This window comes from Aphelocoma coerulescens, chromosome 2, assembly GCF_041296385.1.
Source record: "Aphelocoma coerulescens isolate FSJ_1873_10779 chromosome 2, UR_Acoe_1.0, whole genome shotgun sequence".
NCBI lineage: Eukaryota > Metazoa > Chordata > Aves > Passeriformes > Corvidae > Aphelocoma > Aphelocoma coerulescens.
Window position 1 is genome coordinate 21,998,168 of NC_091015.1, and position 18,346 is coordinate 22,016,513.

General features: G+C 38.2%; 1 protein-coding gene across 7 annotated transcripts in view; it reads left to right on the top strand.

Annotated features, from left to right (window-relative positions):
• ADAM22 (ADAM metallopeptidase domain 22) overlaps positions 1-18,346 on the top strand; it is a 135,628-nt gene that overhangs the window by 87,353 nt on the left and 29,929 nt on the right. For all 7 annotated transcript variants that reach the window (XM_069006760.1, XM_069006767.1, XM_069006761.1 and 4 more), the window contains exons 11-25: positions 244-410; positions 2,363-2,447; positions 2,894-2,984; positions 4,600-4,651; positions 6,497-6,596; positions 9,554-9,625; positions 10,055-10,147; positions 12,565-12,645; positions 12,868-12,918; positions 13,190-13,253; positions 13,786-13,891; positions 14,979-15,095; positions 15,783-15,951; positions 16,950-17,058; positions 17,887-17,977. In XM_069006760.1, the coding sequence (XP_068862861.1) occupies positions 244-410; positions 2,363-2,447; positions 2,894-2,984; positions 4,600-4,651; positions 6,497-6,596; positions 9,554-9,625; positions 10,055-10,147; positions 12,565-12,645; positions 12,868-12,918; positions 13,190-13,253; positions 13,786-13,891; positions 14,979-15,095; positions 15,783-15,951; positions 16,950-17,058; positions 17,887-17,977 (1,448 nt within the window). The remainder of the gene's footprint in view (positions 1-243; positions 411-2,362; positions 2,448-2,893; positions 2,985-4,599; positions 4,652-6,496; positions 6,597-9,553; positions 9,626-10,054; positions 10,148-12,564; positions 12,646-12,867; positions 12,919-13,189; positions 13,254-13,785; positions 13,892-14,978; positions 15,096-15,782; positions 15,952-16,949; positions 17,059-17,886; positions 17,978-18,346) is intronic.

Below are 18,346 nucleotides of genomic sequence, written 5' to 3' on the forward strand. Positions count from 1 at the left end.
AAGGGATCTTTTTGAAGGCTAAGAGAACTGATTGAAGAATTAAACCTAAAATTTTGGTTTTACTGGTTTTTTTATGTTTGTTTGTTGGTTTTAAGGGAGATAAAATCACCTATGAGAACCTAAACCTAAAAGAATGAGCTAAATATTTAGTTATGTAAAAATGCAAGCTATTACAGAAAAGGGGTAAACCTCATCTTTGTTCTATTTGACATAATATATTTGTTCATTCTGTTAATGTACTAGATATATAAAGAACAACTTAACACGAGGATAGTATTGGTTGCCATGGAAACCTGGGCTACTGATAACAAGTTCACCATATCTGAAAACCCCTTGGTGACTCTACGTGAGTTTATGAAATATAGGAGGGATTTTATCAGAGAGAAAAGTGACGCAGTTCACCTTTTTTCGTACGTAACCTCGTGTGATGTTTTATTACTGGGGTTTTTTCTTTCCTTGGGGGTTGCTTCTCACGAGTGGCTGATGCATCTCCTTTCTGTTGTGTGTGTAGTCCACAATAATTCAGAAAATAATGTTTTGAATGGGGAGGTGGGAAAAAATTAATGCACAAACTGCCTGCCAGTGCAACTAGAGGTTTGACTCTCCTTTTAGTTCTAACATACCAAGCCTGAGCTGCATGTGCTGTAATCCTTTGTTATTCTGTGCAATCACCTGCTCCACAAGCACAGCTATCTGAAGAGTCATGCATGGTTTCACCTCGGAGGTTGGCTTCTTTGGCAGTAGATCGTGGATTATTTAAAGGCAGAACATTGGTTTTGAAGCCAATGAGGTTTTCTGCTTAAGTGCACTATGGCCTGCTTTACTTTGTTGAATGACCTGCATGCTGCAGGATTACTGAAGTGTTTCAGGTCCTCAAAACATTTTGTTCTTCTAAGACATTTGAGCTATAAGAATACTAAACTGAGAGGAATGTTATTTTCTTTAAATACCTCAATTGTTTTGGAAATAAGATTGATATAATAAAATATATCTACAGAAATACAGGAGAGGTTTATGGCTGAGATTTTTGATCCACACAAGACATGCCAGATGGATATCTGTTGGAGTTCTTTTTTCTCTCTGCTGACTGTTTTAGGAGCCTGTAAGAATAAATTTAACCTAAGCATCTCACTTCACATGACCTCAGTAGGGTTCCAGGACACCCAAGCCCAGTATCCACCCTCAGAATTTTTGCACGTGCTTAATTACTGCTATTGATTTCTGCCTTGAAGAAAGCTAGTAAGGTCTGCAAGTGATGCTTGCAGATTTTGGTTTCTCTGTGTCTCAGATATTCATCTCTTAAATGGGAATCAGGTTTTCTCATATCCTTTGTGTATCTTCTCTTGTGACATTTCTGGTGACTTCCCCTTTGGGGGGGAAGTCTTGTTCTTGTGAATGTGTGGGTTGACTGGGGCAAAGGAGAGCCTGACTTGGCCTGTAGGTGGGACTCTGGATACCACTGTAATGCTAATTGCACCACCACCAATGGTGTTTGTGGTATTGCATTCATAGATTGTTTAGAAATAGTAATTTCTGAAATTGTGTCTGTGTGTGAAACACAGCTAAGTTGGAAGGTGAGGGTAGCTGGTGTGATGGTACAGTGGTTACAAATGAGCTTCCACCTTCAGCAGTTAGCCCACATTTTGATTCTTCTTGATGTTTTAGTAAGTATCACTCAACTATATGTTTGATGGGTTTTTTTCACTTGAAAAAAAAAATTTGCTGGATGGATCAGTACTCTCAGGTGGAGCAGAGTATATTTTGTCTCCAGTAACTGGCAGTCAATCATGCTGATGTGGTCAGCACCAAAGAGGTGATTAGATTTAGGCTCAGAGTGCATCTGTTCCTTGGATGAGATTGGCTGTAGTTCCAGGAAGTTTCCACCTACCTCTGCATCTTCTGATAATGCATCTCCCCTTGAGTTTTACCACATCAGCCCTGCCTGATTAGACACGTGTTGTTTCACTAGTCCTGTGCGTTGGCAGCCCGGTGGCCTCTCCTGCACTCTGCCTGGAGCATGTGCCAGCGGAGGGCACTCACTGCAGTAGAATGTCAAGAAACAAAAGGCTGGGCAGATCCAGGTGGTTTGGCAAAATAGTCCCCGTCTTCTTGTTTTAGGTAGTCTGAAAAGGAGGAGGGAAGAAGGTATAACTTTTCTGTAGATAATTTGTCATGTGAGGTTTGTGAGTGGTTATCTGTTTTTCCCACTTGTTTTTGCATAGTTTGAAGCATAGTGGTGGCATCCAGCATTTGCAAATGCCATCTTCTCATTTGGAAATCAGAAGGGAGTGCTGGAATAGTCATGTGCAAAACTCATGGACTGAGCAGGGTAAACTTCCTTTTCTTTTCCTTTTTGTCAAAGGGGGAGTCGATTTCAGAGCAGTCGAAGTGGTGTAGCCCACACTGGTGGAATCTGCTCCTTGCTTAAAGGCGGAGGTGTGAATGAGGTAGGTGGGGATACTGGTACAAGCAATAAGTGGTGGAAATTTATCTGCATGGAATTTATCAGTGCAGACATGTTCCTCAAAATATTTTGCTTTTTTTTTTGCTAATGCAGAATCTTAATATAGCTCTATAGAATGGACACTTCAATGAAGAGTGATGAGTGAATAAATTCAATATAGGTTCAAATACACTTTTCAGCAAATTCTGCAATATCCTGTCATTCATAATTGCAGCCACAATACCAAGAAAGAAACAGACTTTCTCTTACTTAGTTTGTCTATAAGCCAGTGTTTAGTTTTCATCTAGCTACCCTGACGTAAGAATTCTAATGCTGTCTACCTGATTATGCCTTTTTTTTTTTTTTGCCTTGATATGAGAAAAGCTTCACTTGAGTCTGAGATACCTGTGTGTTACTGATTGCTTTTTGTACCTTGCTTGTTTATTTCAGTTTGGAAAGCCAGACTTAATGGCAGTTACCCTGGCACAGACCTTGGCCCAAAACATTGGCATTTTCTCAGACAGAAGAAAACTTCTAAGTGGTAAGTTTATTTGGTTTTTCACTCTGTCTCAAGAGAAAAATCTTAGAAGGTGGAGAATCTTATCAGTGTCTTTCTGATATGTACTTTTCCCTTCTGTTTCTCACAATATTGAAATATTTTTATTTCTTGCAGTAAAATGAGAAGGGTCTGACGTATTTATTTTCCTCCATCTAAATGCTCTAATATCCCTGTGCACATAATTCCTGGCAGCACTGGTGTCACCATTTCATCCAAAATAGACCATAAAAGCACTGTCACTTTCATTCATTTCAGGCAGACTGGTGTCCCACCCACAGACCAAATGGCTGCCATCTTACGACACAAGGGTGGAATATATACATTATTAGACTTGGGGATAATGAGGGGCCCCCTCAGTACTGTTATACAGAACAGTTTTGACAATACAGTTTATATCTGTTTTTCTTGATTGATTTCCTCTTGTAGATTACCCGAATCTCCAGTACTTGCTACCCTACTGCTACCATTTCTCTGCTATAACCTTGGTATTCAGCTACTTGGTTATCTCTGTTTACCTGGAATGCTTTAATCTCCACCACTCTGCCTGCAACAAGCACCTCTCCTTCCTGCTTCCATGTTATATGAAGTCCCAGCTTGATATGATTAAAATACAGTTTTGAAACAATTTAAGTAATGAACTGGAGTGCGTACTTACTGGATCGTGTGTGCTTATGTGGCCTACGTTTAAAAAAGATAAATTACTATACTGAGTACTAGAACTCGGCTTAGGTGGATTTTGTTTTCAGGCATTGTAAGGACGATATATAATGCAGAGATACATCTGCATTTAAAAGGGGTTTTTTGTAGATTATGTAATACTATTTTTAAAAATATTCAGAAATGTGGGACGGATGCTCTATCCTACAGACATGTTCAGTATTCATTTTCCAGCCATGTATTTTTTAACTGATGTAGGGGCAGGGTAAAAGTTGAAGCAAGACACAGCTTTGAAAGTGGAGGATTGAGACCAGAGCAAAGTGATCCCAGCTGGCAGGGCAGAAGGGAGTTAGTTGCATGAGGAAGGGAGGCAGGTAGAGGAGGGCGGGAGGGAGAGCAGAGGAAAAAGCTGATAGATCCTGCTGTACTACCTTGTGTTCATTGACCATTCCATTTTTTTTTTTTCTGAATTAATGTTTGGGGTTTTTCAAGGGAAGATTTTCCCAATAACATTAGCACAGTCAAAGAAGAGAACTAAAAAATCATAAAGTTAAAATGATTTTTTTTTTTAAATCTGAAAATTTGAGAAATGAGTATCATCACACAGGAGAAGACGAGAAAGCTGACTCATGATTTGCAAGTGCTGAAGGCTAATACTGCAGTTTCCTCTAACTTCACTTTAAGAGAAGGAAAGAAAAACAGGACATATTTTCAAAGCTCAGGATTGCATAGAATCATGTAGAGTTTTTAAAAAAGTTTGGTAAGGAGCACTGATACACTTAAACTAAAGTGTGCAATAAACCAACAAATTATTCTTTCCAACTTGTCTTGAAATATGAAATGGAATTGAGTGCAGTGTGCTTTTTATGATAAGAAGTGTATTATTTTGGACTCACAAGACTCGAGATGTAACTTCTTATTTTATCCTTTTTTTTGTCAGGTGAGTGTAAGTGTGAGGACACATGGTCTGGATGCATAATGGGAGATATGGGGTAAGACATTTCACTACTGTTCTTCATACAGTAACATAAAGGAAAGGTGTGAAAATCTTTCTCTTCTGTGGTTCAGCAGAATATTTTTGATGACTTATTTTTCAGAAAGTAAGGTATTAGCTATATACCATCCAGAGACACCTTTGAAGAAATGTGAGAATAAGTGAGTTCATGAGAAGGATACGTGAGGATTTTTGGTGAATGCTGATTTAATTTGGAAAGCACAAAGCTCAACAGTCAAACCAGGTCATTGCAGAGAAGCAGAAGCAGGTGTAGCTTCTTTTCTCATGCAAGTTTGCTATTGAGTTGTGGGAACAAACAATGACACACCCTAATTCTTGAAATCCAATAACCAAATTTCTGAGGTGTTTCTCATTTCAGTGTTTTTGTTGGAATCTTTCATTAATCTCTTGTCATTTTTTATCCCCCAGTTGGATGCTGAGTATGTTCATACTCACGTGTAGTGTCACTGGAGAGATTTTAACATAAGGACTGGTGAATCAGCAAATTTTTGCTGCTGGATGAAATTTGATGCTTTCTAAAGTGTATTCAGACCCTAATGCTTTTTATTACAGGCCTGTCTTTTATTGCGTGTATGAATTACATTGTAGTCTAGTTTTAGATATGAATTACATTGTATTCTAATTTTAGATACAGACGGGGCTCAGTTTTTAGTTCATTCCGAATGGATCCACATATTTTCACAATAGCTTTATGGTCAGAAAAATTTTGAGCGAAGAGGTATATGTCATTCAAACCTCTTTGAAAGTGTGCCCTTTTCACCTTGGTATACCTGAAAACGTACCTGGTAGGATTTTTCTGATTTTAACTAAGTTAAAGAGCCAGTCTGAGAAGCATTTTTGATTCTTATAAAAGTTATAAAATCTCATGTTAGGGTCTTTAAATTCTTTATCTGAAGTTTAAACCTTTCAAGTAATTGGGTACATGAAAAAGCCTTGTATTTAGCTAGCTTATTGTTGAATGTTGGTGAAACCCACAGCCTCTGTAGTGTTTAGACCTAATTCGTGAGCCTTACAGATGGAAAAGGCCAATTATGTTTTGGAAGCTATCCCTCCCAGCAATGCAGGATAGCACTTTGGCTAATATTTTTATATCCAGTGGTGAGCTGATAGTGGAAAGCCCTTGAGACTCCAAAATCTGCTTGAAGCGTAAGTACTTTCGTGACTGTGGACCTGAATATAAAGATCATTGCAGTTGCCTTGGGAAAAGTTATTTCCCTGTGGAAAGGATCCATGCAAAGATTCTCTGCATCATGTTGTGTTTAGGTGGGGCACTGTGCCTCAGGGGCACTCTGTACTCAGTTGAAATTTACTGAGTGGTACACACGACAGAGGGAAGCTGAAATGTTAGGTGGTATTTGTTAGGAGCATGTTTAAAATTATATAACTCTACTATATAAAAATTCTGTGGGTCAGGAGAACCATTTCCTCTAAGAGAGAAACAAACTATGAGATGTCTTTGTCTCCTGCAGTTTATATGGGAGGAAATAAATGAATTTCTGAGATCAGGCCTGTTAGTAGAACAAGTCACGCTTGTGAGAACTACACACTATAATCAGATTTATGGTGTTTGGCATGTAAAAACTTAGTGAAATGTTCTAGACCTCTCACTTTCCATGAACTCTGTGTCATTGTTGAAATTTCCTTGTTATTTACCGAAAGGATTTTCAAACTAGATAGATTTACAAACAGATAGTCACTCTGATTCTGAACAGCATGTTTTCATTCTTTTTCTAAAGTATAATGAGTTCTCTTGTTTTGAAAAAAGAAAATATGAAGTGTAACAAGCTCCAGAGAAAGTAATCCTGCTACCTTATTCTGTTAGGTACTATCTTCCAAGCAAGTTCTCTGAGTGTGATATTGAAGAGTATCATGAATTTTTAAACAATGGAGGTGGAGCCTGCCTTTTCAATAAACCAACCAAAGTAAGCATTACATTAATGTTGAGTATTATTTCTATTCTATTGCTAATTTAGATGAAACCAAGAAAAATGAAAATTATAATACTGGAAACAATACCTGTAGTTTTGAGATTTCTGGTTCTTTCTAACTATTCTGTTAACATACGGGTGTACGTAGATTATCTTAGTTCATAGTAATTTAGAAATTATGTTTAAATAAAATTTTAATAAAGTGGTTTCCTGCCAAATAGATTATCCACAGCCTTTGATCAAGAACCATCCCTCATGCAATTTTTTCTGAATATTGTAAATACAATACAATTTTGTATTATATTTTATTATTGTACTGTATTATATATTACAGCTGGATGTATGTGATGAGATTTTAAGTGTCTTGGTACACTTTTGCAGAGCCTGAATTCTAATTTGCACTGAATCAGTGTTTTTTACTAATCTCTGGAAGCTGAAATGGAATTGTTTTTATGTCAGATCTGTCCCAAGATGCTTTTTTAGCCTCTGCAGTGGGTACAGTGCCCTACCATCAGACATTTAAGGGAGATAAATGCAAAGCAAGGCCAAAAAACTCCAGCCAAAATACAAGGTCTGCAGTGGAGGATTTGCAGCAGTGTTTTGGTATATTCCTGCTCCATTTACTGAAGCATATGTTAAAATGTAAAGCAAACAGGATAATGGTCTTGACTCTCTTCTATATATAATTAATGTTAACTTGTATTTAATGGCTGCCTTTCAACAAGCAAAGGAAAGAGGTTAAGGCACAAAGACAGTCCAAGGTGGAAAAAAGACTTACCTGGTAGCTGAGATGGTCACAGATGTAAAGGAGAAGCAAGTCAATTCAGGAGTGATGCGTGTTCCTTCTGGTGAACCTGAGAAAAAGTGTATCTTTTGATAACCACAGAATTTCAATAAATGTCAGATAAGGGAAGAGAAAACATCGAGCTGAGCCTGCTTATCTCTTAAAGATCTCTTTTCATGAAAGAGTATATTATTAAAAGTGGAGAGAAAGCACTGTAGTTCATTAATAAGATGTAAGATTTCTTACTTAAAATATACCCAAGTTTTAGAAGTTTGCTCTTTTCCATCTCATTAAAGGTGGAGAGAAATACTGGTAGATTTATTTATTTGCTGAGTGTATTTTTATAAAGTGTAATATGTCTTGGTTTTGTTTTGGTGGTTATGTTCATTTACACATCTGTCACTTGGAAAAAACCTCAATTACTCTGCTTTCAATTTTGTTTGGCAGCACTTACAGTTTTTTTTGATGGCATGCAGAAATGTGAGTTAGATGTGGAAGCCAGGGTGATTTAGTCTCTTTTATGTATTGTGATTTGGGTTGGTTTAAAGGTCTTGTCAGTGGATGTCTGTCTAATTAACAAAGCTGTCAAAGACATGTTTTTCCTAGCAAGGGTGGTGAGACACAAACTTTCGCTTTTCAAGCATTATGAGATAAAGGAAAGCTGATGTGACAATGTACAGTGTTTGGCAGTGCTCCACTGTTAGATCAGCTATAATCTCAAAAATTACATCAATGGCTGCTGGAGCAGATTGAACATATGCTCTTTTCAAATGAATGGATGGATGATATGACTGAGGAAAGGTTGTCCAATTTGCTTTTAATGTTTGTTTTTTTTCTTCAATTTTGTATTTAGCTGTCTCTATGTACTGCAGCAAATTGGCCCAATCTTTTAAGGCAGAATGCTCTGTTACTGCAGTCTCTTTGTCTCTGTTGTACAGCACACCGAGAGATATTGAAGAAGTTAAGATGTCTGGAAAAATACGTAGGAAACAAGCAGTTTTAACAACTCCTTAATAATTCTAAAAGATGGCATACATTTAATGTTAAATTCTACATATGTATTGCATGCAGCAGTCGAATTTCCATTTCAATTGATCTAATAATAGCACATCAGCCTGTGCCAGGCTGTGGTTTGTGGCACAGTGAAGCATGTGGGGTGATGCTTCATCCTGTGGGCTCCTGACAGAAAGGCAGCAGCTGGAGAGAAATGCTCTACACCATGAACCATGTACTTGTGCAGATGGCTGATGAGCAGAGTGGTTTTTGGAATGGTCCTGGTTTAATTGGAGAACTCAGAGCATAATCTGTAAAATTTTAGTCTGGTGACATGCTTAAATGCCTGCTCATTTATGCAATAAAAGCTACTATTATGTTTGTTCATGTCCAAAGAAAAAAAAATTATTTTGTTTTAGAAGAACTATCTTTAAAAGTTTTAGGAAGACAGAAAAAATTAAACTGGAAAGAACACAGTGTAAGTGTCCCTTAGAAGAGGTTATAGTATGCAGATATACAGATTTTCTTACTTTAAGTTACAGTTTCAGTGGGAAGGCTGGAAGGTAAGGGAGGAACCCTCACCAGCAATACTTCCTGTACACATCTGCCTGTGGTACACACTTATAGAAAACTCCTGAAAGTTCCCAACTGTGGTAGAGGAAAAAGGAAAGAAAAATTCAACTGCAACAAAAACTGACGAAGAAACTCATCCTCTCACCTTCCCAAGCATTTCTGAGCCACATAAAAGGACAACTTTTTATGGCTATTCCTTCTGAACTTACAGTGCAGTCTTTAACCTTCCAGCCTCATCACTTGAACTCCAGAATAGTAGCAATTGCAACCACTGTGAAGATAATGAAATTGTCATATCTTTTAAATTTTTTTCCTTTATTGTCACACCTTTTGTTTTTCATTGTAACTTCTGCACGAACTGAATTTACTGTAAAGCTGACACCTATGCACAGAAGGTACAATGTGACTTGGCAGCATTGCTGAATTAATTTGCAGCAGTGTTCATTCTCTGTACGCTTCAGTTGTGTTCAGTGTCTCCCTGAGTCATGGGTACAGTTTTTGAATTAATGCATTGGAGTGCTAGCTTAAAAGCCATGTTGCACAGAGTAAAAATGATTCCCTTAGGAGAGACATGCCCTTTGATTTCTGAATTTCCATGCAGCTTCTGGATCCTCCAGAATGTGGCAATGGCTTTGTGGAAGATGGAGAAGAATGTGACTGTGGGACAATAGCGGTAAGTGCAATGTACTTTAAATTAGCAGCTAAATTTGTCCAAGAATTGGTGCTGCCCATTGCTGCTGTTAACAATAAGTGGAGGAAGACAAAGCGGGGTGAAGGTCGTGTGCCCAAGGTTTCATAGTAATAGCTGTCTGTGCAGAATCATACCTTCAAAGACATTAAAGAAAGCATTTTTCTAGATGGAAACACTGATCAGTGCTAAAATGTTAGTATTTAGTGACAATATGAAGTTAGAAAAATTATTTTCTATCTTGCACAGGAAGCAGCAGTTTCATGCCCCACAAGTGCATGCCTTTTTCTGCCTCCAGGTGCCTAAAAGCCTGAATAAAAATCCACTCAGGTAGTCTGCTGAGATGAGAAGTAATAAGAGCTTGGGGTTCATGTGCTTTTCGCATGTATTCTGTTCTTTGTGTGTGTTCCTCAGGAGTGTGCCAGTGAAGGAGGAGAGTGCTGCAATACCTGCACCCTGACCGCGGGCTCCCAGTGCAGCAATGGGCTCTGCTGTCGGAAGTGCCGGGTAAGGGCAGTGACCTTCACTGCAGCATCCTGCTGGGAATGCATCCAGGTGGCTGCAGGCCCTACAGCACATGTGTTTTCCCTTGCAGACCTTGTGATTATTCTTCTGAAAGCTTACCTTTTAAAACTGGCTGAATTCTGATTTTTCTGGGGCTAGACTCTATCGTTTAGGCTTGACTTTTTGGGGCAGGGACTGTCATCAAATGCAGAGGTAAATTAAAGCCTTCCAGTTTCAGATAGGTTGGAATCAGGTTGAAGTTCTATGAGATCTCATTAGACGTCCTTGTTTAAAGGATAAATTAACCATAAAGGTTTCATTAGATGTCCTTCTTTTTTCACTCTGAGAGCAGTGAGGCACTGGAACAGGTTGCCCAGAGAAGCTGTTGATGCCCCACCCCTGGAAGTGTTCAAGGCCAGATTGGATAGGGCTTTGAGTAACCCGGTCCAGTGGAAGGTATTCCTGCCCATGGCAGTGGTGTTGGAGCTAGATGGTCTTTAAGGTCCCTCCCAAACCCAACCATTCTGAAGTCCTGTCATTCTGTGAACATGCACATCCTTATCCATATGCCACTGCAAGGCCGTACGTGTTGCTCTGGATTTGCCCCATGAGACTGAGTGGGAAAATCATACCACAGAGTGTCTGAGAGAAGGATATAGTAAAAACCCAAAAGCTCAGCCAGCAGAATTACTCAGAGGGGTTCATCTAAGAATCACCTGACTTCAGTTTCAGTTTGGTCTGCATGTGTCTCCTTATATTTGGACTGACTCCCATTGAGTAAAGGGAATCAAGTGCTATGTAAACTGTAAGGTATTCTTCCTGATACATCAGTAAATAGTAAAAAGAGGTTTAACCAGATTGTGGCTGTAAGGGAGCCCTGCTAAATATGACTTCAAATTGAAGTCATATTTATGAGTTGTTTGTGCTCATTTAGTAATTAGGATAATTAGTATTAATGTAATTAAAACTGTGGTGTGCTATGTGGGATATTTTTATCTTTGTGCCCATTTACGGGTTTCATTTCCTTAGGAGGATCATTAATAATAACTGTGGACCACATTCTTAACTTTGTACTCATCCTAATGTTAAAAAAAGAAAAAGCACAGATTATGCTGGAACAGATCACATTTCCCTAAGCACATTCCTTTTTTTAATGTAATAAAAAAATTAGCAGATTGCCGGTGTGGGTGAATTTTGTTCAAGAATCCAAGTCACATAGGCACCATATTAAAGACTATCAGAACTAAACTAAGCTTTTGTATACCTATCTTATGTTTTTGCAAATGATAAAAGGGTTTATCTACTTACAGAGTGACAAGGGTGAGTGAATGGGCAGAAAAGTAGAGTTTTACAGAACGTGTATCCCTAGGAGGTGTTAATCAGGACAACTCAAAAGACTGTATATAACAGTTCCCAAACTTGAGGTTACCTTCCCTTGCAATACCCTGCCTGAAAGCAGGAGTGAAGGAGGGATTGCAAGTAATGCATGGTGAATATACATCCTAGCAACCTGTAATGTCTCTGAAAATGTTCATGTCTGTCTGCATTTTTCAAGAGACTGGTAGAAAAAAGAAGCTGAAGGCTGAGAAAGTACCATAGTCTAGCTCTTCCACTGATGTGTGCCTGTTCACACCAACTGTGGAAGTTAGCAGTTGTCCCCTGAAAAATGTATGTGCATGCAGATCCAAAAAGAAAAAAAATCACAGGGCTGCAAAATGCACTGGGTATCACAGTCTTCAGAAAAATTTGTGGGAAAATAAGGAGTCTGTAGTATGTCCATGACCAGAAACACTAACAATTGCCTCAAATGAGATGTCTTCCTGCTTTTCCAGGTCTTGAGACATAGCACATAAATCTTTAGCAAAAATGTCTGTATTAGGTCGCTGGTACACTTTTCGTTGTTAAATATCCAGTCCCTTAGAAAATGGTGTCAAACTGTACAGAATTCAGTACATTTATTAATAGTTCCTGTTCTGCAACAACAATGGGGGATTAAAATAACCAAAGTGTTTATACATAGAGCTCTGCATGTTCTTCATTCCTAGAGGGAAGATTGGGATCACTCCTATTTTGTAAAGAAGAGTAAAATAGTCCTAAAAAATCCTGGTAGGATGATGCTGCCAGCTACTGCAGTATTGGTTTGGACACCCCCAGGGGTCCTGTGTCCCAGGACAGACTTCTCCTGCTCGACCCCACAATTGATGCCCTTGGGAGGGGGTGCCTCAGAGAGTGGTACCACTTGCACCAGCAAATGGCTTGAGTGGTGCAGCATACACACCACAGAAAGGAAAGTCTTCCCACTTCAGTCAGCACATGAATGTTTCCCATTTTTTATTTTAGATAAAACTGTAAGGAGGCATTACATTGAAGGCAAGATATGGAGATACCAAGACACTAATTTTCTGTGCTTTTTTTTCCAGTTTGAACCTAAAGGAGTTTTGTGTCGAGAAGCAGTGAATGATTGTGATATTGCAGAGAACTGCACAGGAAATTCCAGCCAGGTGATTTTTGTGTCTTCTATCCATGAGACAAAAAACCCCACCTGTAGTCTTGAAATTACTATGAATGTTACTGTTTTGTATAGTAAGGTGTATAAAAATTGTGTTAAATCTATTGATGCTGAAAAAAACCAGCATGATACTGAAATAATTTTTCATATGAATTTTGTTGTATACTTTGTTTTCATGCATGTCTGATCTATTACTTATTTTCTCTTTCTATAGTGTTCTCCTAATATCCATAAAATGGATGGATATTCATGTGATAACAGACAGGTAATTAGGACTTCAGTTTGTTTTACATTCTTTCTGCTGTTATAAATTGTTTTTTATAGATTTTATTTTAAGATCTTTGGAAGTCACCTGGGACAGTTCTGCTAACATTCATGAGTTTTGGGTGCTAGTCATATTTTGAATGAAAAGAAGACAGAATTACATATTAGTTGCCTCAATATAAAGTGTGTGACAAATCTTTATATTAAAGAAATATGTATTTTGGAAAATAAAGTTATTTGAAATATTTCCTGCATTTTTTCTTTCTTTCCAGGGTATTTGCTTTGGAGGAAGATGTAAAACCAGGGACCGGCAATGTAAATATATCTGGGGTGAAAGTAAGTGAATGTTACTGTTTCTAAGTTGGTTGTAATACATGTGGCTTGAAAGGCTATCTTAGCTAAGAAAAATTATGGAAGACACATACTGAGAACCATTGAAAACATCTAGAACTGTATGTCTCTTCCCTTCTTCCCCATCATTTTGTCTTTCCATCCTCTTTTCCAGCTCTTTCTCTAGTGTTGGTTAACTTACTGGTGTTTGTTCTGAAGTCTTAAACCTTAGTTCTCATTAGTAAACACCTAGGGAGCCTATACTCATGTTCATTAGTTTATTTCAGTGGCTTCTGGACATTTTTGACCAATAAACCCTCATCAATCTGAACAAAATTTTAAAACAGTCCTGTGGTGTCCTCATAAAGCTTTTAGCTGAGAAGAGCACTGTGCAGAGTTTCATGGACCACCTACAGATCGTGATGCTTCAGTTCACAAATTGGAAAGCTGAGCTTGCTTTGATGGTGTATCTCCATTTCTCCTGACATGGCTTTTCAAAGTCATCATCATCTTAGAAGAGATTTGTTTCTGTTTCTAGAAGTGACGGCTGCTGACAGGTACTGCTATGAGAAGCTGAATATTGAGGGGACTGAGAAAGGAAACTGCGGAAGAGACAAGGACTCTTGGATACAGTGCAATAAACAGTAAGTTGATCCATTTAGAAAGCTGCTAGTATGAGGTTTCTTACCCTGATCCGGTTCTTTAGCTGGCATGAAGAGGCTCAAAAAGCCTTTCTATGGATCAGACTTCTGGCCTTCCTCTGCAGACCTTTGTGCAAGAAATCCTGGAAGGAGCGGGGGGTGTTGAGAAGAGATGATCTCTGACAAGAGAGCGCCATCTGAGCTTGGGAGAGCTTGGACCAAAAGTGGTCCTAGTACTCTCAGTGAGGCTTAGCAGGGTAGAGGAGAGCAGCCTTTGGTTTCACATCTTGGTGTGGTGTTCACGTTTTGTGCTGTGCCATTTCATTGCTAAGTTGGGTTCACTTTTCATGATATTGTAATTTTGTATATTCCTGCAAATTGCTGCCTAAACCATTTTTTCATTTCTGTAGATATGCAGTTGATTATTTCTGCCTATTTCTGAACCTTTCACCAGTCCTTATCAAACTGGTTTTTCGGATTTTTCCGAAAAATTTTCAATGACATTTGATTTCTAGTTCTGCCTACAGGCGAACGAATGTCCTTTCCCACTTTTTTAGATGCAGATTTGGTAATCTTACTTCTGTTCCATTACAAATTCATAAGTAAAAAATATTCAGTAATATGGGCAATGTCAGACCCTGCTGTCCTGTCAGTGCAAAAGTCTCCACACATGAATAGTGAAGTCCCTTTAGCAGTTGAATTAAACTTGGTGTCTGTAGTTCCCTTATGTATGTGTCCTATGAGAGTGTATTCAAAACCAGTATCTACTGTTGCTCCTCTATGGACCAGTTACTGTATCTTAATAGATCATTAAATCAATTTGATGTGGTTTGTTCTTGGCAGGTCCCTGCTTGTTATTACTCAGGGTATTTTTGTTAATGCATTATAAAAACAGAGCTTTCCCAATCTAACTTCCAAGGAGAATAATTTTCTTGGGAAACGGAATTATTTATGGGAGTTATTGTCAGTGGAAGAAAAGCAAGGAATAACAAATAGGTTACCAAGCAAATGAAGAAAACCTCATATTTTTGATTGTCCATTTTCCTTGCATTTTATTTTTTATGACTATCTGTTTATTCTTTCAATGCAGGGATGTGCTTTGTGGATACCTTCTGTGCTCAAATATATCCAGTGTGCCCAGACTTGGAGAACTTGATGGTGAAATCACAACATCAGTCTTGCACTATGGAAAAGTCTACAATTGCAGGTAATTGGAAATCCTGAAAACAGAACAATCAATATCCATCTTGCATAGAAAAGCAGCTTTCTCATTCCTAAGTGGAGAAAAACTGCTTCCATTAATTTTTTTTCCTATTAACACATAACCATTATTTCAGTTCAACCTTTGTTAAGCTTCAGAAAATTAACTGCCTATGAGGAGTGCACCTGTTTTGCAGTCCCCTCTGTGCAGTAGTCAATTTTGCCTGTAGAGACATAATGCTCTTCTCAGGCCCTGTGATTTTACATTCTTTAATATTTGCAAAGTACTTCATGGACCCTAAATACTTAGAAATATGCCTGCACTTCCAAAGTTAACTGGCAGCCTAATTCATTGCTATATATTAGCTGAATTCTAATTATAGATGTGGTATGTTTACATAGCTTCACACACCTGTTAGATGAAATGAAGTCCTAAACAAGTAAACGTAAGTTTCATCTGACTCTAGCTGTTTCACAGGAAAAATGGTCTTTGTTTTCATGATTACATTTGTTTGATGTAGATACACTGTTTTGGTTTGTTTCATGTTAGGCCCAGTGAGATCACTAAGCCAATACTTAGTCTTGCCTGGTCCTGGGCATTGTGTAACACAGAAATAAAGGCAGCAGCCCAGTTTCTCAAGCAGTCCCATCTAATGACAGCACAATTCCCCAAGGTCCTCTTGGTTGTTTGCAGTGGTGGCCATGTGAAGCTCGATGAGGACACGGACCTGGGCTATGTGGAGAACGGGACGCCGTGTGGGCCGGACATGGTGTGCCTCGACCATCGCTGTCTCCCCGCCGAGGCCTTCAACTTCAGCACCTGCCCAGGCACCACAGACAGCCAGATTTGTTCAGGACATGGTGTATGTTCTTATGCTCTTGCGCTCTTTAATGCTTTTTAGTGTTTTTGCTGAGTACCTGGCGTTGTGCAGTCTACTAGCTGGACCTTTCAGGAAGCCAGCAGTGTGACTCTGTGAGTCACAAAACTGGAAGTTTTTGAAAAGGAAAAGGGAAGGAGGCACGTAAGTAAATATAATGCATTCTAGTCAAGGCATCTTAAACAATGAGTCACAGTTAGTATGTAGTAGTTTTACAGAAGTTTTATCAATCAATGTTTTTGCTATCACTTTTGCTAACTTGATTGATATTTCCTCAGGCAATGTGCTGGAGAATAAATACAAAGGCTTTATGAACTGAGAAACTTGGGTCTCTGTTCTTCCAGAGACCTGTTCATTTTAATTCCCTCTTTATTGCATAAATAGCCAAGAAGATTCATAAAGTTGTTGATGATGTTGGATTTTGTGGGCTGAGATTTCCTTTACTCTGGAAAAGAGGGCAGTGAGCTGGTTATTGGCTAGTGGCAGTTTCTCTCTTTGGTGTGCAGTCTGTGGCTTTGCTGTGGCCCTGGCAAGTCCCCTTGTCCCTCACACAGTTTGATACAATGTCCAGGGCCCTATGACTGAGCTGAGATCGAAAGAATTGTTCTCTCATAATGTCTTTTGTCTTGTACACTGCATTAAAACTTCTTTATTTATCTGAAATCATGCACTTCATCATATTTCAAAATAAAAGTCATTAAGGTCAGCCTCCCAAAGCAGTTATAAATGGTTCTGTTAAATATAGATTACATTAAAATATGAACTGAATTAACATTACATCTATTTATATAAAATATAATAGCACACCTAATGCATTTATATCTAATATATAAACTAAAAATTACTATGTGTTAAAGAATTATTTTGTGCAGTTTTGTCAGCAGTCAAAATCAGGGCTTTATCAGTGTACCTATACTTGAGGTATTAATTACGGGAATGGATTAATAATCTGATTTTTTTCTGAGCTACACTTTTGACTGCAGGTTTGTAGCAATGAAATAAAGTGTGTCTGTGACCGATTCTGGGGAGGAGATGACTGCAGTTCTCACATCAAAGACGATCTATTTTTTGATAAAGATGCCATGAATAAAGGTATGTTGTTATAATTTTTACCAACAACTGAAAAAGCTTGGATTTGAGGAAAGTTCATTAAGCAAAACTAGGTCTCCTACTCTTTCAGTTAGTACACAACATGCTGCAGCATCAGGAGCCTTGTTCCCCTCTCTTCCTTCCACAGCAGAAACACTCAGTGTCTGCAAATGAGGCCTCTTTGGGAACTGGTATCAGTGGGTCCAGTTCTACCTGGCTTGTCCTGATCATCTGAGTGGTCTTACTAGACATACTGATAGATTTGGACAAGCAAAAAGTTACTGGGACATTCCATATCTAGATAGAAAGGTAATGCTTGACTTTTACATTTTTTGAGTGGAAGTTTTTATTCAGCTTAGTCTTGCATACAAAAGGAAGATATATTGTGGAAAAATGAGCTTGTAAATGTTTGTCATTAGAAATCCTTGTGGGGGGACATCTTCCAGAACGTCTCCTTTGATTAATTTATTCAGCTGTGGAAGGGATTTGAGCAAAACCAAACAAGTAGTCGCTTCTATTCCAGAGTATGCATGTATTTGCTAGGGCAGGTTGTAAGGATGCAATCTACAGCAGTTTAATATTGATGATATTGTATTGGTATACCTGGCACAAGTTTCCCATGTAACAAGCATTCAGTTAAGGAAAACAGAGGTCAAAGCTTGATTTACAAGTGATCTTTTTATGTCCTTGCTATGCTTGAAGCATGTATCACTGGTTATAATTAATCAGCCTAGTGAAAGTTGTTCAAGCTGGTTGTTGAAAATGGTGCATTTACTGGTTTTGTGTATTTTTCTCCTAAAACCATGTATATTTTTCCTCTTGTGTTTCCAGGTGTGGTTAGCACAAATATAATAATAGGGGCTATTGCTGGCACCATTATAGTGTTGGCTCTCGTTTTAGGAATAACTGGCTGGGGTTACAAGTAAGTAAATTCTGTTCTTAATACAGTTTAAAAATATGCGTATTTCATCTGATAGTTGATTATGTTATGAAAAGAACAATTCAAAACATCGAAACCATCCAAATTCAACAATATTTATACAGTAACATTTTTATTGTGCTAACATTTTTCAAGCAATTCTTACATTTGTATGTGGTTTTAGAGAGCTTGAACTTTATTTTGAATTTTATTTCTCATTTAGTAATTTGTTTTAGACGATCAGATTATGATTTTACTGTATGTGATAGAGGAAATACAAGAATATGATCTGATTAAATTATAAATGTTTCATCATGATGAAGTAAATGTAGCAAGATTAGCCTTCAGTCAGTCAGCAAAGCATTTAACCAT